The sequence below is a fragment of the Emys orbicularis genome, chromosome 1 (assembly GCF_028017835.1).
Source record: "Emys orbicularis isolate rEmyOrb1 chromosome 1, rEmyOrb1.hap1, whole genome shotgun sequence".
NCBI classification, from domain to species: Eukaryota; Metazoa; Chordata; order Testudines; family Emydidae; genus Emys; species Emys orbicularis.
Window position 1 is genome coordinate 45,897,776 of NC_088683.1, and position 25,149 is coordinate 45,922,924.

The window sequence follows — 25,149 nt, forward strand, 5'->3', positions numbered from 1 at the left end:
GAAATGTAGTGTTCTGGGGTAAGTCAGCTTAAAAATTCCAGACACAGCTTCTGAGAACTTTCTTTTTGGCACATGTTGAATATAAGGATTATATAACTCTGGCCAGTACAGTGCATGTAGTTGTTGACTAGTCTTGTTGTGTAGCTGCATGAATACTTGTCATCAACAGGGTGTTGGATATATGGTGTGAAATTTTCACCCCTGCTTCATATAAGTTAAAGACACTAGAGTGGCATAAAAGGGCCCCAGGAGAATTCCCCTGGCTGTCTCCTGAGGACCCCTGGCACATATGACAAGCCAAGAGCATGGTTCTGGGAACAAAAGGGGGTGGGACTGCAGCAGGTAGCACTGCAGAGATTTTGGACAGCCCTGCTGCCCATAGGCTGGAGGGCACAGCTTGCTGTAATTTAGCACCAAAAGGCTGTCTAAATTACACGAAAGACTACTCTGGTCACCAGAGCAGCCCAGAATCAGGAGAGCACAAATGTGGCTTACAGACAGCTTAGCACCACCTGTCCCTGACTGGCAAAATCTGTGCTGCACCTCACAAAATGTCACCCATGATATGGAGGCAAAAGGAAGAGGAACTCTTAGTGGTTGTGATATACAAAACAGAAATGTATCCCTATAATTTCCAAAGCAGAAAATATTATCTCTGTATTTGCACAGGTCCCAGTATTGTAGCTCGCTGTGGCTGCACACCCTCCCGCACGCCACTGGTGGTGTGGTGAGCCAGTGGCTCTGCCTCTGTTTCCTTCCTAGTCTTGTCTTCTGTTGCTCCACCCATCCTTCAACAGCTGCTGAGTTCAGGTGACAGCCCTCCAGTGATGTCATGTAACAGTCCCACCTCTTTGGGGTACTGAAAGTCCAAAATCAACACAAAGAAACAAACTCTTCTATTCCCTCAGAGAGGTCCTGGATAAGGCAGCATTCTATCCCAGTTCCTGGCCCCAGCCACTTCTCTCCCACATTCAGAGTTCCAAGTCTGCTCTCCATCCCACGCAGGCAGCAAATGAGCTGGGCTCTCCCTTTTTAGCTCCTCCCTTGATGTTGGGTACCTGCTTCAGGTGTCATGGGGTGGGGCTGATTGGCCCCCAGCAGCCCATTAATTTGCTTCTGATTTGTGAGGTTTTTACACCTCATCACATGCCTGTTTTGTATAATTTAAAAAGCATGCCTTTACAGTATTGGACTTCTTTAAAGGTGATCTACAAAGCGCTTTCAAGTGTGTTCACTTTTTCAGCTTATGAAATTCATGGTCTCTGAAGGTACACTTTACCTTTGTTTTTTTCATAAATTCATAGATTAATTTTTGTTAGAATGTCTCTTTTCATGATTTTTTAAAAATAGTGCTTGTAAGCCCACTTCCTGACAACATGAGTAAGAGATTTAAGATTTCAGCTATGCATCTTGCTTGATGATATTATTTGTAGGCTTGGCAGAATTTTTATTTTTAATGACAATGGATAATATTGATATTTATTTTTAAGCATTAGACAAAAGAAAAAAGTTTTAAAAGTTATTAGGATTTAAACTGTACATGCTAACATATGAAGACTGTTAGAACATTTCATAAAAGCTTTGCAGGTCACCTTTTATAATACACCTTTTATTTTTTAGCTGCAGACAGACTGAAGTGAAAGTACTGTGGTTTACTTTAGAGCATCCTTCAGTGGGCCCTGAAGTTGTCTTTTGACGTAGGATTTCCTGTAAATTATGTATATTTTATTCTTCATCCAGAAGATATATAATTTTAAGGAAAAGATCCTGGTTACTTTTTGCAAAGTTTACAGATTGTATGTGTGACAGATCTTTCCTCATCCTCTTGTGTTTGTTTTACTTTGATTCCTCTTTGCACATAAGCTTAAATACTACCAGTTCCACAAGGTTTTTATTTGCCAAATCCAGCATATTTTCTGCACTCTGTAGGTTGATTGGGAGAGGGGGTTGATTGGGTGTAGGGGAATAGGAAGAACTAAGAACTGATTATGTACACAGAATTCCCTTTGAAATCAATGGGAATTCTCTGTGTGGAGCCTGCAGGATCAGGACCCAGATCCTCAGGGATCAGGGCCTAACTTTCACTGATGTCACCTTTGAGGATTTGGGCCCAGGCCATTAGGATACAGTGCTATTGAAACCATCCATCGCTACTATAGGAGATACTGATCCTGCAAAGTGCAGTGCTCCTTCTGTGAGGTGTTGTATCCCTGAAACTCATGATGGAGACCATGAGAGTGCAGGGCCTTTAGAAACTTGCAGGAGGATCTCTGCACCTTCCAGGATGAGGTCCATTATTAAGTGTAAACATCTATAAGAGTGCAAAGATTTCAAATTCGAGTCAGAATGTAAAAGTTTTAGGGCTTGATCCTGCAACGTGCTGAGCACTGCATCTCTAATCCCACAAAGCACTGAAGCATGTGCATAATTTCTTTGTAGGACTGAGCACTCAGACTCCATAGCAGCATTGAATTAAGTAAATCCTTAAAAAGGAAATAAAATATTAAAGCAAAATACTTCATTTGGGGGTCATTTTATGCATCTGAAAATTGTAAATCTTATCAGAATTTTAATCCAGAATTTAGTCTGTAAGAAGACAAGAACAAAAAAACAAACAAACAAAAACGCTCAAACAAACTAACAAAGCCCCCAAACCCCACTACCAACACCTTTGAAGAACTAGACTCCTATTTTGATAAATAAATTTAAGAATTATGTATTTTACATATTAATTTGGGGTTAAATGAGAGGGAATTGTCTGATAAGACATTGAAGAGTGATTTTTTTCCACCGTAACACTCTATCTGAACCAAAAGACTGATAAGAATTTTTAATAAAGGGTTTAATAAAAAACAGTTGAAGTATTTGGGAAAACTATATAGACTGGCTTTTAAATAAACCTTTATTCTGCTTGTTTTGCGTGTGCAAATAATTTAAGGTTGAAACCAATACTCTGATAGGATTTTATGACCCCAAAGATGAGCCTTTATTGATGCCATCTCCAAAAGTGCTGTTGCTGTTGATTAGGTGTTGGCCTTTTGTGTTTTCTGGCTTATTTGAGAGTTGCTGATCCTTCTACAGTACATACTTAGCTGCTAATCCTGGCTCACAAGCTTGAGAAATTCTAGGAACATTGACAGTCTTTTCTGGGGTCAATGCACAACATTAGGAGTTTACTGCTCTTAGGCCGTGACACTGCAAAGACTTATGAACATGCTTAACTTTACAGTTGAAGTCAATGGGACTGCTCGGCGTGTTAAAAGTTGAGCACATGCATAAATCTTGGCAGAATCAGGGCTTCACAGACCTAGTGTTGTTCGGAACATGTATCTTTTCCTGGGTACTCCTATCTATGGTGACAAGGAAAGGGGACAGTATGAAAAACCTGTATCTACACATTCCACGCCTACCATATTTCTTAATGCCACATACTCACAGGACAACCATGAATCTGAACCTTGGCTTTTTCCTTACCCTCTCATTCCCAGGAGCAGTACTGGACTCCATTTGTTGCTGGTAGAATGGAGGAATCAACCTTTCCCCCCCTTTAATATCATAAGAAGGCTTCTAAACTATTCCTCTGTGACTAGGATGGTCATTGAGCACATCCCCAGAACACCAGACATTCCGGATTTAGGGGAGCGATGTGACACCATCCTCCCTGCGTGATCCTGCCCCCAACAGCATGACCTTGTACGTATGTGAGGTCATGCTGGTGGGACAGAGTGGTGCTGTCTTCAATATGGTGTCTTCCATCCCATGCAGTGTGATGCTGGACAAAACCATGTCCAGTTTTACATTCATACTGGACAGGGGACAAAGTTTGAGAAAACAGAACTGTCCAGCTTAAAATGGAACACATGACCTGCCAAACTGTGACCTGTATTGCACCACAGTGGCTGACAACTTTTCCGTGGTTGTATGCAATGTTGTAGCCATGTTGGTCCCAGGATATTAGCGAGACAAGGTGGGTGAGATAATCTGTGTGGCTCGAAAGCTTGTCTCTCTCACCAACAGAAGTTGATCCAATAAAAGATACTACCTCACTCACCTTACGTCTCTAACTTTTCCCCTTGGCTATCAGACAGAAATGCCATAGGGGGAACTGTTGGCTACCTCAGGTAGGCACCTCTCAGCGGCCTCCCAGTATAGCGGGGTCCCGACTAGTCAGCATTGAAAGAGATGATCACTGGGGAACATTATGTGGCCCAGCAGCTGCCAGCCACTCAAAGAGCATAGAAGAAAGTAATAGTGCTTTTTGATTGATGTGACAGAAATGAGAATGGGCCCCAAACTGCAGATGTGTTTAAAATATTTTGAATTCAGTCATTAATTTAGAATACATTTAAAGCTACACATTTGTTATTTCACATTAATATGGAATTAAAAAGTTACAAGAAACTAATTTATCATTAATGAAATGCTCAGGGGGAAGAGCGAACTTTAATAATTATGGATGTGAAGAACTATAATTTCTGTCAGGTCAATATTCCCATTTGTATATAATTAAAATGTTTTAATTTCTTCTATGAATAATATTTGACATACTGTGTGTATAGGAACTCAAACGAACATCATGGAATTTAGTGCATTACCCCTTGGAAATATGATTACCTCTTCCACTTCAAGTTGTTCTTATACTTTAGCCAGATTTTTCACATAGTGCCATTTCCCTTTTGTGTCAAAATGCATGAACATATGTTAGGGTCCTTGAGGTAATATAACAGTAAACAAAGGATATTTACAATCAGAACTGCAAATCGTTCTGTCCTTGGATTTCAACCTCTAAAAACATGGGTGCTCATTCAGTAGACCTATGCTCCCTTTCAATATTGTTTATGCACATAAACAAATAGGTAGTAAACTGATCAAGATATTATGCTATTAATCTGACCTGTGGTTCTTACTCAGATAAACTCACATTGAAGCCAGTTTTGCTGAAATAAGGGCTATTACAGCAGAATCTGCTTAATCAGAATGACCTCCATAAGTAGGTGGTCTTATTTGCCACTTAGGCAGAATTCCCAGTTATTGGAGGATGTCATTTCAATAGTAATGCTATTCATGGAGCTGAAGATGTAGAAACAGAGAAATTGCCATACTGGATCAGGATAGCCATCCATCTAGTCTGGTATCCTGTCACTGACATTGGCTAGTACTAGTACCTTCAGAGGAAGGTCCAAGAAAAACATGCAGTAGCCAGTTATTGTTTCTCCTAACTAGTCTCCTGCCCAATCAGTCCCAGTGTCCTGCTAAGCAAGTCTCAGTATTCCCTGCACTCCACTTCCCAGTCCCAGGTTCCCTTGCCAGGTTCCTTGTTCCAATCTACTTTCCCCACCCCTTCTTTGCAGGTGTGACTCTTGTCCCCTCTGCATTTGAATCAGGCAGCTTCCTTCTCCACTCAGCTTGAGTCCAACAGCAAGTCACAGAGAACAGAAGAGCCTCCCTGTTCTCAGTTCAGGACCTGGACCTGGCATGACCCTCATCAGACCAAAGCTGCAATTGCAGGGAAAATGCTGCTCAGCCCCAGGTTGGAGCATGCCCAGTAAAGACAATTTTAGGGAATTTAGCTACTAAAAATGACCATGTGTGAACTGAGATTATTTTTGAAAGGTTTATAACTTGGCTTAATGTGGGTGGATTATCACAGGGACAGCAAAAGACACATCCCTGATGCACAGGCCACTCCCTTGCCGATTTCAAGTCCCTGTTCCAAAGCATGGAGCAATAGAGCTGTTCAAGGAAAAGATCATCAAAAAAAAATACACTGGCAAACAATATATTTTTTCCTTAACTTCTTTCTTGGCAGTGACTGAACTATTTTATTTGGGCTGAAATTTTTGGAAAAAAATTCAGCCTGAGTCAGACACCTCACATAGAAAATGTCAGCCCAAATGGTTATAAGCAACTGAAAAGAGGGTCTTATAATGGGAAGTGTTGTGTAACCTTAATAGTCAGTGCTATCAGCCCCGCCTATAATAATAATAAAAATACCTTTGCTCTTTTAAGAGATGGGAGAGAGAATAAAATATATTGGGGAAAATGGAGTGAAAATTTAGGCTGGAGAGAGGCAAGCAATTGGCAAAAATAATTGACTGGCAGAAAGGATTTGTTGATGAGTATGTGAATAAAACTAGGAGGTCTCTTGAGAGTATCCAGGAAGGCATAGCAGCGTGTAGTAGAGAGGAGCTGGTAGCGAGAAGGCAAGGAGCAGCTAAGTTGAGCAGCACTCAACTAAGAGTGTTTTGTCCCCAGAGCTCTCATACTTTGTGCTGGGCTTTGTAATCTGCATTGTCTGAGGAGCACAATGGTCTTGGCAGTTCATAGATCGAGATGTGGTCTCTAATGTAGCTTGGACCTGATCCATTAATTGTTTTGAAGATTAGGTCCAAAGTCTTAAACTGGCTATTATAACACCATTTGGCGATAAGATATCATGGGTCTTGCTCTCTATATATGTTGATGACACCTGTCTGCATATCTCATTCTCCACTGATGCAATCACTGCCATGATAAGATGCCACAATGCTTACAAGAGATCAGCTTTTTGGATGAAGAGCAACTGGCTCAAACTCAGCCCTGGCAAAACCAAAATGATCCTGGTTGGCCAGGGAGATGCTTTGAAGAACTAGTTGGGAAGCTGTCACTATATCTAAAGCTGAATATGAAAACAACAGAAATACTCCCGCTGATGTAAAATGTGGCTACTTGTCTCCTCCAGGGTTTAGGCTGCCATGAGCACATCACAGACAATGCTCTACTCCCTCCACTTGTTCCCATTCTAAAAGTCAGCTGTTAAAATGGTTCATGTGATTTAAATGGCACGGATGGTTCTATTTATGTAATCTTAGTTTTTCCTCACTCTCCCTGTTTTTTGTCACTCTCACTTACTGTATCTATCTAAAATTTAGACTGTAAGGTCCTTTGATAATCCTGCATTCTATCTCCCATGAAGCACTTTTAGAAGTTATAACGTCCTAATAATGAGGAAAATATTGGGAATTTTTAATCACAACTAATCTATCTAAATCTCTTTGTATGTCAGAGCTCTAGTGGCTAATGCCTCCATGATAATTTGCATTTGTACTTGTCATGATACATTCAGTGTTCTTGTAGCTGTGTTGGTTGCAGGATATTAGAGAGACAAGGTAGGTGAGGTAATATCTTTTATTGAGTTATCTTTCGAGTTTACACAGAGCTGAAGAAGAGCTCTGTGTAAGTTCAAAAGATTGTCTCTCTCACCAAAAGAAGTTGGTCCAATAAAATATTATATTAAATAAAATATAAATAATATTACTGCATCCACCTTCTCTCTAATGATGATATTATCCGAAGAAGTGGGTTGTAGCCCACGAAAGCTTATGCTCTAATAAATTTGTTAGTCTCTAAGGTGCCACAAGTACTCCTGTTATATATTGTCATGATTCACTTAAAAATTGAAATTGCCTTGCATTTCTGATGAAAGTCAGACCTTTAATATTTTACTGTAAACAGAGAATATTTGAAGCTTTTCTGTTATTCCCTTATTTTGAAATGTTATTTTTATTGTAATTAAAACAGGCAATTACCATAGCTTGTCCCACATGATTAATTTTTCCATTTTGTGTGCTCTGTACTGAAGCTGGATAATGCAGATGAACAAGCAGCTCAGATCCGACGTGAACTAGATGGACGTCTACAAATGGCAGAACAAATGACAAAGGTAAATTATGATTGTCACTTTCATGCCTAGAATTTTAAATGGTGTGTGTGAGTGCGTGCGTGTATGCCATATACCCTCCTGAATATTACAACCATTGATCCTTTTAAAAGGAAAATTAAGCAAATTAGGGCAGTTGTACTGCGCAGCAGTTTAGAAGAACAGACTAGTTCCAGTCTAGAGCGTCTGTCTCTCTCGTTTATATATATATAGGCGCACACGCCGGGGGAGGGGGGGGAGGAGAGAGAGAGACCTTGATAAGTCATATATAGTGTGATCTGATTCTGCCATTGTCAGCGAGCTCAGTTGGAGAGAAAAGAAAGTGTGTGTGTAATTCGTACACACGTGAGTATGGTATGGTATAAAATTTGTATTCGCATGAGTTTGGGATGGATTTTGGCATTACAAGTAGCAAAGCCATCAGAGAGTTGTGCAGGCCATCCTAAATGGTAGTGGATAGATTAAAGAGAATATTTTTTATAAATGTTTTAGAAAATTGGATCTATTTTTATATCCCTCAACCTATAAAGCCAGACCAGAGCGCACCACTGACCTGTTAATGCGCATCAGCAGGGTCCATACGGACAATTAGTGAATGGCAAGCTAGTGCAGGGTAGATTCACATGTCAGCTTTCTGTGAACTAAATCATTATGTAGACAAGGCCATATAATTCCTATGGCCCAGACCATGTCCTCCCATGTTAAAAACTATGGGCGGAAGATAATGGGAAGTAAATCTCTGGCAGTATTCATTAGGAGAGTACATCACTACCTTTGTACCACAGGCCACATCACTCCATGGTTGGGGGCAGGATTTCCCAATTGCGGAAAGAGCCATATGAGCCTCCCCTACACCTAGTATTCCCTGGGAGGCACTGGGCCATAAACAAGGAACTTCTGTACTAGTTCTGTACTCTGGTGGTTCCCCACCCCTTGCTAGGGTAGCTCTAATGGATATCCCAATCATATATATGGTTTGCTCAATGTGTGTATTTAAAAAACCCTTTTCTTCTTCAAGTGCTTGCTCATGTCCATTCCAAGTAGGTGTGTGAACGCCGCATGCACAGTTGTCGGAAGGTTTTTTCCCCTAGTGGTACCTGTCGTGTTGGCTCTGGACCCCCTGGAGTCATGCCTTCCTGGTGGTGTATATAGGTCCCTGCCGAACCACCGCCTTCTCAGTTCCTTCTTAACGCCACTGGTGGCTGTTGGAGCAGCTCTCTTCTCTTGCAGGTGATCCACTAGTGGACTTTCTCTTGTTGTACCTGAAATAGTTAAAACTTAGTATTAGTTAGTTCCAGTAGTTCATAGTTAGTTAAGGTAAGTTTTAGTTGGGGTTTTCCCCCACCACCTTTCCCTCCCGGGGACCGGGGCATGCCTTGGTCTCAAGGGTTCAACCCGTGTGGGTCCTGTCTGAAGCCTATGCCAAAGGGAGACCCACATGACTGTTGCTTAAAGTGTTTGGGGAAGCCCATCAGACTGAGAAGTGCAAAATCTGTAGAAGCTTCTGCCCAAGGACTAAGAAGGAAAGGGACTTGAGGGTGAAATTGCTCCTCATGGAGCCAGCCCTTCGTCCCCAGCCGGCATAGGTGGCATTTGACCCCAAGCTCAGCACTTTGGTGTGGAGTGCACCGGCCTCAGTAAGAGAGGCTGTGGCGCTGAGAAAGGACTCGGGCTCCAGGGACCCTTTGCACCACCATTCCCCAGCACTGAAGACCTCCTCCGGTGCAAGTGCCAGGCATTGCTCTCATTCGCCAGTGCCGCACAAGGAAAAAGAAGAGGTTGCTCTCCCACTAGAGTAGTGGAGTGAGGAGGCACCAGTGGGGTGCATCCTCACTGGGTCACCTTGTTTCGGATCCGACTCAGCCGGCACCGCCGACTCCGGCCTCACAGGGAAGTCCGTCGAGTCCGGTTCTGATGGAGTCCCTGGTGTGGGGTTGTTGGGTGGAGGAGTTAGACCTTCCCTCCACGCCGGACACCTTTTGAGGCAGGTAGGGACCTCATAGCAATGACGGCACAGTCACCCACACAGGTACCACAAAGTGGCACCGTGCCTTCTAAGGGCAAGCCGGCAATGATGTGACACTCCTCGCCCTTGCCTTGACACTGTTCCCCGGCACCATCTCGCTCCGCAACACCTTGGTCACTGAGATCAGAGTTCTCGTCTGACTCAGAGGCGGAGTTGTATGCGTCTAGGCGATGCCGGCTCCGTTCCAGATGAGAGGAAGGGCAACCGTTGCCTATGATGCCATGGCCACCGCAGTGGCAGGTGCCTGCTCAATGGCCCTTCTGGACCCAGTGGGCCTACTACCAAGCTCAAGGGCTGGAGTCCAGGTCCTTGTAGGTGGTATCGGAGCCATGGGCCCTCCACCATCATCATCTGTAGCCCGTGAACCTCCACGAGGCCAAGAGATGAGCACACAGGCCAGCACTGAGACCGCAGCAGGACCCGGCACTGGGGCCAGTACCAGGATGTGTCGGCATGGGGGCATCCCCGCAACCGGAGGGTCAGGAAGACCTGGTGCCCCTGTGGGCATCTTCCTTATACTCCCCTGATGAAGGCATGGCGGGAACATCCACCATGCTTCCGGCCATGGACAACTGAGCCCACCAGGAGTTGCTCAGAAGGATGGCTCAAAATTTGGGCATGCAGGCAGAGGAGGTGTCGGAGGAGACTGACCCCATGGTTCACATTCTGGTGCCTGAAGGTCCCTCAGGGGTGGCTTTGCCCCTCATTAAGGCCATCCACAACACTACTAAAGCGTTGTGGCAAACACCCGCCTCCTCTACCCCCACAGCCAAAGGGGTGGAGAGGAAGTATTTTGAAGTACCTTCAAAAGGATATGAGTACCTGTTCACTCACCCTCAGCTGGGCACTCTGGTGGTGGAGATTGCCAGCCAAAAGGAAAGGCAAGGACAACCGGGACCTACTCCTAAGTCCAAGGAGGCGAAGAAACTGGATCTCTTCAGTAGGAAGGTGTATTCTACTGGGGGGGTCCTGCTTCACATTTCCAACCAGCAGGCAGCCTTAGTCGCTACAGTTTTAACTCTTGGACCGTGTTGTCCACATTCAAGGAGCTACTCCTGGTGTACTCACCCTAGGAGTTTGCTGCTGTTCTTGAGGAAAGCAAGGTCATTGCGACGACCTCCTTACAGGCCTCTCTAAATTGGGTGGACTCGGCAACCCGTACTTTGTCGACAGTCATAGCCATGAGAAGGAGCTCATAGCTTCAGGTGTCGGGACTCCTGCACAAAGTCCAGCAGACAATCCAGGACTTTCCTTTTGACTGTTTAGGGCTTTTCTTGGAGCAAACAGATTCTAAGCTCCACAGCCTGAAAGACTCATGGGCAATACTAAAGTCCCTGGGGCTTCATATGCCAGCCCCCCCCCCCCCCCAGAGTAAGCATTTTAAGCCACATCTTACCCCTTGCTTCTACCCTGCCCCACCTAAACTGGACTATAGCAAGAAGTGGGGCAGGAGTAATAGACGGAGAACCTCTCAGTCATCCTTGAACTAGGGCCTGGGTTCAGCGAAGCAGTCCTCAACCTCCAAGCCAAACTTTGAAGGTGGACCCGGGGGCAACGCAACAGTCCAGATCCCAGATCCTTCCCCTCCCTTTGTGATAATCTATCCCATTTCTACCATGCCTGGGCACATCAGACCAATGGGTCTTGAGCATGGTAGAATTGGGATATTCTCTCCAATTCTGTTTACTCCCACCTTCCCACCCTCCTTGCCCGTCCCTCTTCAGGGACCCTTCTCATGAGCAACTTCTCATGCAGGAGGTGCAAACACTCCTACAATTCGAAGTGGTAGAAGTGGTAGTGGTCCCTCTGGAGTTCAGGGGCAGGGGGTTCTATTCCCGGTATTTCCTAATCCCGAAGGCCAACGGTGGGCTCAGACCCATTTTAGACGTGCGAAACCTCAACAGGTTGATGAAGACGTTAAAGTTCCGCACGGTCTCTATGGCTTCCATTATCCTCTCTCTGGATCTGGGGGATTGGTACGCCACCCTTGACTTGAAGGATATGTACTTTCACGTGTCTCCATAGTCCCGTCCCACAGACAGCTCCTCCGCTTTGTGGTCAACAACACTCACTATCAGTTTACTGTTCTCCCCTTCGGCCTCTTGGCAGCCCCTTGGGTGTTCAGCAAGTACACGTAGATTATGGCAGCTTTCTTGTGGAAGCGGCATCTTCAAGTATTCCCATACCTAGACGACTGTCCAATCAAAGGCCACTCCAAGGACGAAGTGGAGGTTCATGTGAGCCTAGTTCGGACAACCTTCCACAGGCTTGGTCTGATACTGAACATGGTGAAATGGACCCTAACCCCTACTCAGAGGATAGAGTTCATAGGAGCTCTCCTAGACTCCGGTCAAGCCAGGGCATTTCTTCCGGAAACTTGCTTTCTCACCATGGGTGCCACCATAGAGGAACTCCGGTGATACCCCACCATTATGGTGAAAAATTGCCTGAAGCTGCTTGGCCATATGGCCACTTGTACGTATGTAGTACAGCATGCCAGGTTGTGGCTCCGTCCCCTTCAGGCTTGGCTAGCCTCAGTGTATAAGCTGAACCGAGACCACCTAGACAAGTTGGTCACACTCTCTCCTCCAGTTATTGAGTCCTTCCGGTGGTGGCTCGACCCGCAAGTGGTGTGTGTGGGAGTGCCTTTCTCCGGGCCCCAACTTTCGCTGTCTCTAGTAACGGACGTGTCGGCAATGGGTTTGGGGGGCGCGCACTTCGGAAGAATCAGGACTCCAAGTCTCTGGTCCCAAGCAGAACTTCCACTGCCCATCAATGTAAGGGAGCTACATGTGGTTTGCCGTGTTTGCCAGATGTTTCAAATCCATATGGAGGGCAGATGTGTATCAGTATTGACAAACAATATAACAGCGTTGTTTTATATAAACAGACAGGGTGATGCTCCCTCCTCTCCCCTCTGCCAGGAAGCCCTCAAGCTGTGGGACTTCTGCATTGCCCACTCCATACATCTGCAGGCATCTCACCTTCCGGACTCTCAGAACAAACTGGCTGATCATCTCAGCAGGTCTTTTCACAACCACGAGTGGTCCTTCCGTCTGGATGTCTTAATCAATATCTTCCAAAGGTGGGAATTTCCCCAGATAGACTTGTTCGCAACAGGAAGTGTCAGCGGCTCTGTTCCTTCCTGAATCATGGCCTGAGGTTGCTCGTAGACACCTTTCTCCTCCCTTGGAATAGGCACCTGCTGTATGCATTCTCGCCCTTCCCACTCATACGCAAGATCCTGCTGAAGGTCCACAGAGAAGGAGCATCAATGATCTTGAGAGCACCAGCATGGCCATGTCAACACTGGTTCACCATGCTTCTAGACCTGTTGATGCATACACCTATAACACTGCCCCGGGTCCCCGACTCGATCACACAGGGTCATGGCCGCCTCCAGAATTCCAATCTAGAGTCTCTCCACCTCACGGCAAGGAAACTCCATGGCTAAACCCCTTGGAGCTCACATGCTCAGATTCCATTAGGGAGGTTCTTCTTGGCAGCCTTGGAAACCATCCATTCAAGCCACTTATCTGGCTAAGTGGAAGAGATTCTCAATTTGGTCACTGCAAAAAGACACTCCGCCTTTACAGTCATTGATTCCTTTTATTCTGGATTATTTACTGCACCTAAACCAGCAAGGCCAGGCAGTGTCATCAATAAAGGTGCACCTGGCCACCATCTTGGCTTTCCACCCTGGTTCTGCTGGCCGGTCAGTATTCGCTAACCTCAGGGTTGGCCGCTTCCTCAAAGGGCTATATAGACTGTACCCTCAGGTAAGATGGCCGATTCCCACCAGGGGATCTCAACCTGGTGTGCTCAAGGCTAATGAGCTCTCCTTTTGAGCCCCTAGCAATATGCTCTTTCCTCTATCTTTCCTGGAAAGTGGCATTCCTAGTGGCTATAACTTCAGCCAGGAAGGTGTCTGAGCTTAAGACCTTGATGTCCAAGCCCCCTTATACTGTTTTTACAAGGACAAGGTACAGTTGTGGCCGCATCCAGCCTTCCTCCCAAAGGTAGTTTCACAATTCCATGCAAATCAGGACATTTTTTCCCCACTGTTCTTCCCTAAGCAGCATGCTAGTAACCGGGAACGGATGCTCCACTCCCTGGATGTCAGACGAGCATTAGCTTTTTACATTAAATGGACGAAGCCGTTTCTAAAGTCAATACAGTTTTTCATTGCAATTGCTGAGCGGATGAGGGGGCTCCTGGTGTCGTCCCAAAGGATCTTGTCAGGGATCATGGCCTGTATCAGGGCGTGCTATGAGCTAGCAAAGATACCTGCCCCAACATTGACAGCGCACTACACAAGTGCGCAGGCTTCCTCAGTGGCATTCCTGGTGCAGGTTCCCATTCAAGACATCTGCAGGGCAACGATGTGGTTGTTGATCCACACCTTTACATCACATTACGCCATTACTCAGCAGGCTAGAGAAGATGCCGCATTTGGTAGGGCGGTGCTGCAGTCTGTGATTCAGTGAACTTCGACCCCTCCTCTTGGGAACCACTTGGGAGTCACTTAGTTGGAATCAACATGAGCAAGCACTCGAAGAAAAAAGAAACAGTTACCTACTTTTCATAACTGTTGTTCTTCGAGATGTGATGCTCATGTCCATTCCAAGACCCAGCCGCCTACCCCTCTTTTGGAGTACTCCGGCAAGAAGAAACTGAGGAGGTGGCGGGTCAGCAGGGACCTATATAGACTGCCATGAAGGCGCAACTCCAGCGTGCTCCACAGCCGACCTGACGGGTACCGCTTGGGGAAAAACCTTCTGACGACTGTGCATGCAATGTACTTGGAATGGACATGAGCAACACATCTCGAAGAACAGCAGTTATGAAAGGTAGGTAACTGTTTTATTCTTAGAGTCTCTCTGATGGTGGCAGAATGAGGCCACTTGGGGAGACCATGATGTTTTGTAGAATAGCAGAAGACAACTGTTTACTCCAGACCTGGTTGGTTTTTTTTAAGGGGTGGAGGGATAGAGAAGCAAAGATAGCCACTCTCAGGACTGGTTGGATGAAATCTGAATAATAATTCTGCTGGGTAAGCTTTCTAAAAAGTAAAACTTACTTTTTGGATGATTAAAATTCATTGTAAAGGAAGTGAAAATGTTAATATGACTTACACTAAAGTTTAGTTCCATTCCTCCTCTACTCTGCTTCTACTCTAATTTCTTCCTTTACACAGGTGCATATTCTGGAAATATGTAGATTTTGCACTCTTTCGAAACAGGTTGGAAATGTCATGGTTTCTGTGTACCAAGGGCATGATTTTGCACAAAGCAACGAAAATCCCAGCTGCCATTTTGGATATACTGCACAAGGGGTGAAGTTCCATGCCCTCTTAGAATCTTCTAAATCTTTGTTTACAGTTATGGGAGGTCCTTTTACAAGGGCCTTTTCAATCTTCAATCCTGCCTTTTCCTGTTGATAATCAATCAAAAATACCTGTTGCTGTAGATATGAGAGCCCCAGAGGTCACCCAAGAAATCAGGTGCTTCAAAATTGACAAAAAGAGGAAACATCATAAAAAGTTTTTATATTCTTTTAATAGTTCACAACTAGGAGATTTTTATCTAGAAATCATTTCCACTTCATAAAGTGGTTTATAAAAACAGTTACTATTAGTAGTTCAGACATTTCTAAAAGGAATACAACTGTCACATTCTTCTGTACCAGATGTGGACTGGTCACAGAGTTTGCTTATACACACCAGCTGCATTCATCATAAGATCCTTTAATGCTCTGCCAGGTATGACTAAGGTTCCTTTAAATAAGAACTTTTACACACAGTGCTATCTAGTGGCTGAACAGTATAATACAGTTTAGCATTCCATGACATCTCCCCCTTTGAGTTCTACATTCCTACCCTTTACAATAAGTTCAGTACATATCAGTCTGTTAAGTGTCTCTGAATTGTTCTGTTTTTTTAATTACGTGACCCGAACATACAACACCTTGGTTATCTAAGTGTCCATTAATTGCAACAACTGGCTGTGATCAATTTGGAATCTTTGAGTTGTCTTCTTGTTCTGTGTCTATCATCTATAGACTTGGCTTTGTTAATTGTTCTTTCTGAGGAACAAACTGTAGATGTTGACTGTTTCGGTTGAACTCTCCACTATTGGTCTTGATCACATGATTTGGGCATTGAATTCTTTTTCTACGTGACAGCTGGAGTTCTTCATATTTTTTTCTATCCAATTTGACATGAACATGGTCACCAGGAGCTAGACCTGGCAGTTCTCTAAATGAATGATGTCTGTTGTAAAAGTGTTCATAAGCTCTTTTAGCTTTTTTATCGGATTTGGCTACTCTTTTAATATCTGGCCACTTAGAAATAGATTCTTTTCCAAAGTTGGAACAGTAGTTCTGAGTGTGCTGGACTATATCTAGTAGCCGCCATTGGTGTTGCTCTGTGACTCAAAAGAGCAAGGAATGGATCTTCCTGCTGTAGGATTTTCTTGGTTGTCTGTACAGCTCTCTCAGCCTCTCTACTCACTTTTGGGTAATATGGGCTGCTACTAATATGACCAAAATCATATTTTGTTTGGACTGACTTAAATTCTGCTGCAGTAAATTGTGATCCATTGTCCATCACTAGTTGTTTTGGAATACCGTAGTAAGCAAAAGTGCACTTCAGGTTCTTGATAACACTGTGACATCTTATGTCTTTCAAGTACATTATTTCTATATCCTAGAAAAATAGTCCAGTATGACCAGGTAATGATTCTGAATTTGCCTAAATCTGCAGCTCGTCTTTTCCAAAGTCTCTCGGGTAGGGGTGTTTGTATACTCTATGGTTCAGTATTGTCTCTCTAGTTGATTTGCACTGGATCTGCTTTCAAAAGTGCAATATCATCAAATCCTCCATTGAGTTCTTCTGCCTTTCTCACTAGGCCCATTGTGGCTGCCACACTGTGGCTGAGAAGGCTGGGTCTGTGGTCCTTTGATCACATGCAGTCAGAATGAATAGCTTTTGTCATTGTAAGTTGTTTCTGTAGTGAACTGGGGATGCAGTTCAGAATGCCTCCCAGGCTAGTCAGAGCTGTGTCAGGAGACTTCTGGGGTTGAAGGTGATTGTAAGGCCCCTCAGAGAGGGCTATGATATCAGCTCCTGAGTCAATTTTAAAGTCAATAGTATTACCATGAATATTCAGATTCACTCTCCAGGCAGGCTCTATGTCATCCTAAGGGTACGTCTTCACTTACATCCGGGTCCGGATGTAAGCAATCGATTTTCTGAGTTCGATTTATCGCGTCTGGTTAAGACGCGATAAATCGATCCCGGATCGATCCCGGAAGTGCCCCGGATCGATCCCGGAAGTGCTCGTCTTCGACGCTGGTACTCCAGCTCGGCGAGCGGAGTACGCAGCATCGACGGGGGAGCCTTCCTGCCGCATCTGGACCGCGGTAACGTCGGACTAAGGTACTTCGAATTCAGCTACGTTATTAACGTAGCTGAATTTGCGTACCTTAGTCCGAAGTGGGGGGGTTAGTGTAGACCAGCCCTAAGTGATAGATCCCAGAAGCAGTGGCTCTTTATTATCTGTACTAGAATTCTGCTACCTTACTGGTGCGGCAAACAGTTGCAACATGTCCATATTTCATACTCATGCATTACACTGTGTGCCTCTGGCTGGACATGCATCATTTCTTGGGATATGATTTTTTCCACACCTTCAGCATATAGTCTGGAATTTGTCCATCTTAGCCTGGTAGTTCTCTCTCCTTGCCTCAGTGGTTTTATGATAATGACTTTTCACTTTCAAGTGTCTGTTTATACTTTTAAAGCTATTTTCAGGTTTTTCAGGTTGCTCCTGCTTTTTGTTCTGTTCTTTGACTAATTCTGACTGCTTTGCCATTCTGTATAGCTGTGGCTAGGGTTAAATCTCTCTTCACTTGTAGCTGCTGTGAAAGGTTTTTATCAATTAACCCAATAACCAGCCTGTCTGATATTTTCATGTTTTGCATTCCCAAAAATCTCAGTTTTCAGCCAATACACGTAGAGCTCTTATAAAACATACAACGTTTCTCCTAGTTCTTGAATTCTCTGCTGCAAAAAAAAGCTCTTTGATAAACCGCATTTCTCTGGAGTATAAAGACATAGCCAGAACTCTTTCACAGTCATGTTTGTGATTGTCTTCAGTAAAATCAGAGGATTTAAATATATGCTCTGCTTGCTTCCCCATAGCATAAATTACAGAAAATACTTCTATATCATCAGTTTCTTTGTGGAGTTTGTTTGCAATGCAAAATCTTGCAAAATTATTGTTTCCAGTCTGTCCATTGTAAATGTTTGTCAAAGCTGAAGTTCTCTGGGGCATTGAAGAGTAGCATATTGATAAGGTCCTACAACTTTTGTTGCTTTGTTCCTTCTGTCTGTAACCTTTGTTGCTGTTTTTCTTCTGTTTCTGTTCTTACTTTATTTCTGACCCCATGCCATGTTCTTCTGTATCAGATATGGACTGGTCACAGAGCTTGCTTATACACATCAGCTGTGTTCATCATAAGATCCTTTACTGCTCTGCCAGATATGGCTGAAGTTAGTTTAAAAATAGTATTTTTCACACAGTGCCACCTACTTGCTGAACAGTATAATACCATTTACCATTCCATTACAACAACAATTTAAGACTGGCTTCTTGCACTCAGAGGAATTGTTTGTCATGTGTAAGGTATTCCCAGATGGCTTTTATTTTTGACCATCAAAATTAGGAATTATGGATTCTTGCCTTGAAAGCTGGCTTTTTTACCAGCAGTGATCCAACTTAAAGACTGACAGAACTATAGTCTTTGGTGATCAACATATATTTTTAAAGTTTCCCCAGCACATGATATTTTAAGATCTGACCCATTTTTTCCTGTAAAATTACATATTAATTTTGATATTAGAGTTCATAATTATACACCAGGTATATATATTATCAAAAAAAGATTAGCTACTGCACCTAGTGAATGCAAGAATGTTAGAAAGTGTTGATCTAGGATAGGATAGAATCATTCAAGAAGACAAACTACAGTATATTTATTATCTCTTTCCAGCTGACAGAACTTAGAAACGTATATCAAAGTGTATCTTGGTATAATGGATTTTTATCCATATTAGCAAATTATGCCACAGTTGAGAGAGCTTTCTGCTTTCCTGTCAATATTCACTTCACAATAAAAATTGTCCCATTAACAGCAGAATAAAGAGACGCTCATGTAGTGTGATATTTGTTAGCCACAAGTTTGGGCTCTCTGTAGAGCATTTAAGTCACAGTAGTACTGCAGTAATGTTGAAATGCTAGTGCCAATGTCCTGGCCAAACTCCAGCTCATGTAATCATATTCAATGATTCAGTGGTTGCCTGTTCAATTTCTCTCCTACTTTCAACTGTCTGTTATTTTTCAGTCTTCAAAATGAGCAAACAAATGCTGCATTTCAGTAATGGGTGAATTGATCCCTGAGATTTAGGGACCAGTTCTAGCCCTGGTTCCAGCTCCAATAGGTCATTCTGGCTGCATGCGGGGACCATAGATGATCCACAAGCAGCTGGGGCAGAATTCCACCTGCATAGGAGCAATGTAGAGTTCATGTAAACAGCATTGCACTACCCCCCTTGCAGCCCGCAGTGTGTGGGGGCGGGCAGGGGGTAATGAATGCTATGGGGGTATTCTGGCAACTTGAGAGAAGGCTGCAAACTAAGCCCCATTAGCATAGATGACCCTCTCTCTCAACTGATGGCCTATTTTATATCTTTTCACTTTTCATTACCTATCACAATAAGAATGGAGTAACAAGTACTTTCACTTACTTTAATAGGTAGGATGCGGCATCTTTGGGTGTGTGTGTGTGTGTGTGTATAATTAGCCTCTTAGAGTTGGTAGGGCTACTCCCATCTTTTCAAGTTCTCTGTATGTGTATATATATCTCCTCACTATATGTTCCATTCTATGCATCCGATGAAGTGGGCTGAGCCCACAAAATCTTATGCTCAAATAAATTTGTTAGTCTCTAAGGTGCCACAAGTACTCCTGTTCTTTGAGAGAGAGAGAGAGAGAGAGAGAGAGAGAGATTACCTATATGTGATCCAGGACTAGTCAAATTTCTCTCAGACATGAGGGAATGATACTCACCAATGATCAGTGAAGCACACACAGAAATAAGAATTCCCTATAGCGCTTTTTAACATAGCATATATCCCTATCAAAATAAGTAAATAAAAGCTGATAACCATAATGTAACATTCACGGTACTTGGGGCTTTAGATTAAATGCTTTAATTTTTAAAAGTCTGTTGGTGTTTGTTTATTTTGACCTTAAAGAAACTTAAACTGTGCATTCTTCTTAAGTTGCATTTTGACTTAGCCTTTACTTTCAAAAGTTCAGGGAGATAATTCCAGCCGTAGTCTGCATCATGTTTGTCCATGGTCCCTTTCTCTAATAGCATAGGTTTGGACCCGTGGAAAATTTCTTTGACCTTTTACATTGAGAGACGATTCTATTTGGCAATATTTGCTTCATAACAGGGCTTTATTAAACTTTTTTCATTTAATTGTTTTATTAGGTCTGCCTATGATTATAATACACATTTATGGGCTAGCCCTATATAATTTAACAGGATTGTAGCTAATAGAGTTTAATATAACTCTATTCTAAACAATCTACAGAGTCTAATAGAAAATTGTTTCTTATCTATAGAATGTTTAAATCAGCCTGTGGAATTCAATGGCACAGGTATAATTCTCTATTAAATTCCATAGGATTTTTCCATGAGGGAACTTGTAAGATATGAGAGAAGACTACTTGAAATGTTTGTTCCACTTCATTGCCACATACTATAGCCCATTCCTTCCTGTTCAATATCCTATGCTAATTAACAGATATTCATTTATTTTAGTATTTAGTATTTTAAGCTTACTTTGATCTTGTTTTTTCCCTTCCACATTTTTGTTTATTTTTATATTCAGGAAAGTAGAAATAATTCTGTTGAATTCTCTGCCAGTTTCTTTCATTTATGTGAAGCTCACATGGTGCGTCAAGATATATCAGACAGTGAAAATGCAACATGCTTTTCACTATAGCAAAGCTCAACTCATTTGTGACTTCACTTCAGTCCTTTCCATGAGCTACTCAATCATACTGAATGAATGAAAATGAACACTTCAGAGGGGAGTTTAATAAATAAATTAGAAGTATAAATGTTTTGTTATTTTGACAATGCAATTAAGTTATCTTTATACATATCAAAATAACAGTTACTGTTTTTTATTTTTAACTGGTTTGGTATGGAAAATACTGTATTGCTCCATATATCTGAAATGTGCTTGAGATCAGAAATATTCAAATAAATGGGGATTGGGTGGTGTCACGCCATCTGGAGTGGCTCACGATCGTGAGTGCCAACCTCAGGGCAGACTGTCAAAAAACAGGGCAGACACCCCAAACTGATTGTATGCTCTATAATTAGATTTCACCAACCCACTAACAAGTGTGAACTCCTAAAGCACTATGTCAGTCTTACCATGGAAGAATGAGGAATACTTGTGGCACCTTAGAGACTAACAAATTTATTTGGGCATAAGCTTTTGTGAGCTAAAACCCAATTTGTTAGTCTCTAAGGTGCCACAAGTACTCCTCATTCTTTTTGCTGATACAGACTAAGGCCTCGGCTACACTGGCAATTCACAGCGCTGCACTTGCTGCGCTCAGGGGTGTGAAAAAACACCCCCCCTGAGCGCAGCGAGTGCAGCGCTGTAAAGCGCCAGTGTAATCAGCGCCTGCAGCGCTGCACGCTCCCTCGCAGCGCTGCAAGCTATTCCCCTCGGAGAGGTGGAGTACTTGCAGCGCTGCGAGACAGCGCTTGCAGCGCTGCGAGACAGCTCTCGCAGCGCTGGCGGCGCGACTACACTCGCAGTTCACAGCGCTGCCGCGGCAACGCTGCCGCGGCAGCGCTGTGAATCTGCGAGTGTAGCCAAGGCCTAACACGGCTACCACTCTGAAACATGTCTTACCATGGAGTCACAGACAGTTCCCTTGGGCATTTCAGTCTATCTTGCCACCCAGGCAAGCTGGAATATGTGTTAGATGATCACTTTACACCAAAAATCACAATAATATTTAAGTAACTCACAGTCCCAAAGGACCAGTCACTTATCTCAGATCAACACTACTCAGATCTCAAATCAAAGACAACGCCTGTAGCCAATCCTGGCTAAAGTTTTATTAACTAAGAAAAGAAATGGGAGTTATTTACAAGGTTAAAACAGTAAACACAAATGAGTTACTGTCTTAAATTTAAAAAGGTAATATAAGTTTCTATAATAAGCAGCTCTAGGTGTCCTTTAGGGTTGACACATGATAAGCAGCATGGGGATTTCTTGCTTACATTTAGGAATCTTTGCCCCTCAGAGTCCTGGCAGCATAAAGAGACCAAGTTTCTCTTTGATGGGGATTTTTATCCCCTTCACCTCAGATTCCAAGCTGATGGGATGAGTTCATGCACAGGTTTCCCTTCCTGGAGTGAGGAATGCAATCAACAAGGTCTCTGTCCTTTGGTACTACACAATGTCTCATTTACTTTGAATGGGCCATCTTGTGTGCAAGACGAGCACTTTACCTTAATTAATGCTTCTTTTCCTGTTTGGTGATACACAGTTACAGAGATTTACAATGCAAACATGCAATATAACTTTATACCATGGGATACAGATATTGTAAGTAGGATTAATACATGCAGCATCCTACAAGCATTCCATAAAGTCTAAAAACATTCTTATAATGCTAACATCTGTTTTAACGAATTTTAATTTTAGTCAGACTAGAAAAGTTGTTTGTTTTGTTAACACCTATTTAACTTCATTGCCTAGCATTTTGAATAAAGGAAGCCTTTTTTTAATTAAGATTCAACACCTTTTCCCCTACAATTAAAGTGTTAGAGATGTATATTGTGAACTCTGAGACTTCCTAGAAGTTCTCCAGCAAGAACAGGGAGGACCAAATATTATATTCTTTACTTTTCTGTGTTTACAACAAAATAAAGAAAGCAAATAACAAACAATTTTTGGGCTTTCTTTGTGCATCATAAAGAAGCAAAAGAGGGCACATGCTCAGTTTCTTTTAGTAATCGTTTGCAAGGCTTCTTTAAATTTGTTTTCTATGAATATTCTTCATGGAAACTTGACTGGGGTTGTTGTGCTCATCCTGTTAGGGAGCAGAATCAATACCATGTTAGTAATCCTAGAACGATGGGGCTGGAAGGGACATTGAGAGGTCATCGAGTCCAGGTCCCTGTGCTGAGGCAGGACCAAGTAAACCTAGACCACCCCTGACAGGTGTTTGTCTAACTTGTTCTTAAACTTCCGAGGGTGGGGATTTCACAACCTCTCTTGGAAGCCTATTCCAGAGCCTAACTACATAGTTAGAAAGTTGTTCCTAATATCTAACCTAACTCTCCCTTGCTGCAGATTAAGCCCATTACTTGTTGTCCTGCCGTCATTGGACATGGAGAACAATTGATTACCATCCTCTTCATAACAAAGTTCCCCCAAGCCAATAACATGGTTAAGGCTTGTCAGTTTCATAGCCAATGGTACACAAGGGACTGATGTGGCCAGCATCACGTCCGACTGATTTTGACTTCCCTAACTTGGTGGATCATGTTTCTTACAGACATGCAGCAGACAGACTAGCCTTCTCCACTGTCTCTCCTGTCCCCGAGACCCTGGAGTCTGACTTCCTTGTCTGATTCAACAGCCTATCAGCACTCAAACCACCCAGGTTTCAAGTGTCTCAGCCTGAACTATCTCCTACTTCTTCTTCTAGCCTTTTCAACCTTTTCTTTCAGGATTCATTAGCATATCTTCTAGGGAATCCATTTTCCCCTCAGCTTGTTTTCCAGGTTGGAGGACCTTCCAGTCTCAGTTATCAAAAGTGGATGGCTTAAGACCATAAGAATGGCCATACTGGGTCAGACCAACAGTGGCCAGCACCAGATGCTTCAGAGGGAGTAAACAGAACAGGGTACTTTATCGAGTGATACACTTCTCATCCAGTAACATGGGCTTGTTCCATTATGTTGCAATAATCCTAATCATAGCCCTGATGATTATAGCCTAGTGGGAGGCATTATCTCTGAGAAGATTTGGGCTTCATAAATCAACTTCTCCAGACTACATCCCCCACCTTGAGTTTGAAATATAATTGAGGGGGGGAAAGAATAGAAACCTTATTGCTCTAAAATATCTGTAATAAATATCAGATATCACAATTTGTCACAACTTGAGTTCTCCTGAAATGTATTATGAAAAAAACATAGCCTATATGCTGAAGATGCTAGACTCTACTTTCATGAGACAGGGGCAACTGGGTAATAGAGGGCTTCTTTTTCGAGTGCAGAAAATTATCTAATCCAGAGTAGAAGCTTATTGCACAATGCAAATTTACAAATGTGACTTGATTTGAAATATAGGCACTATTATTGCCACCACTACTTTGAGTCAGTGCTGCGTTAGACATTTGGAGATCACCCTTACTGAAAATAATTGAGAAAAGATTGGGTAAAAAAGTAAAGTAAGGATAGGAGACATAGAAGAACAGAAGACATTTCTTTAAAAAGTAAGAGGAAGAATCATTTAACACAACTGACTAATGTTCTATCTTTAACATTCTAAAACCTCCCACATACAGTCAGAATATTATTTCAGTTATCCTCGTAAGACATTTTTTAATGTAATTTTGTAATCTATAATTTGAAAAGCATTGGGAAGGGCTTTGCTTAAAATCACTCTGAATTTTAACTTGTTACAATTTTATTGCTATCACAAAGCAAGTTTTTTTTTTTTTTTAAATCTGTTGTGTGTACTGCCTTTGACTGTTAGACTTGTACAAAATATTTCTGATTGTAATTGGCTTGCCTTCTGGTGGTTGCCGTTAAACCATTCAAATCTTAAAATCTTTAAAATGTTACTTAATTAACATTAGAATGGTATTTCCTTTACCTGGCATGAGCATGTTCATCAGATCATGCGTCAAGAGTCCTTAGAGTTATACTCAGTGATGCAATTGACTGAATGAGTGTCCTTGGGAATGTCACTTAAGCTATATGTGTCTCATCTATAAAAGGGTACTCCGAATGCTTACCTGGATTTTTTTAAAGCTCTTGAGATTTGTGAATGAAATCTGTCATTTAACTGCTAAGTCTTCCTGCTGTTCCTTGTACATGGTATGTGTAACAAAAAGCAATTGTAAAGATTTTAAATGGACATCATTTTCAGCCTCCTTACTAGAAACAGGTAGTGGGGAATTTTCTGTAGTTCAACAGAGAGATGCCTGTTTTTTCCAGCAAAAAGTTGGGCGTATTATTCCTCATGCTTCACATATGTGGTTAATAGGAAGCTGTATTGTTTCTCTTTGTCCACTGATCACACAAT

The 25,149-nt window shown here is 42.7% G+C and overlaps 1 protein-coding gene across 14 annotated transcripts in view; it reads left to right on the top strand.

The window, feature by feature from the left end:
• Positions 1 to 25,149, top strand: part of CADPS2 (calcium dependent secretion activator 2) — a 581,803-nt gene that overhangs the window by 207,280 nt on the left and 349,374 nt on the right. For all 14 annotated transcript variants that reach the window (XM_065397473.1, XM_065397474.1, XM_065397479.1 and 11 more), the window contains exon 4: positions 7,622 to 7,702. In XM_065397473.1, the coding sequence (XP_065253545.1) occupies positions 7,622 to 7,702 (81 nt within the window). The remainder of the gene's footprint in view (positions 1 to 7,621; positions 7,703 to 25,149) is intronic.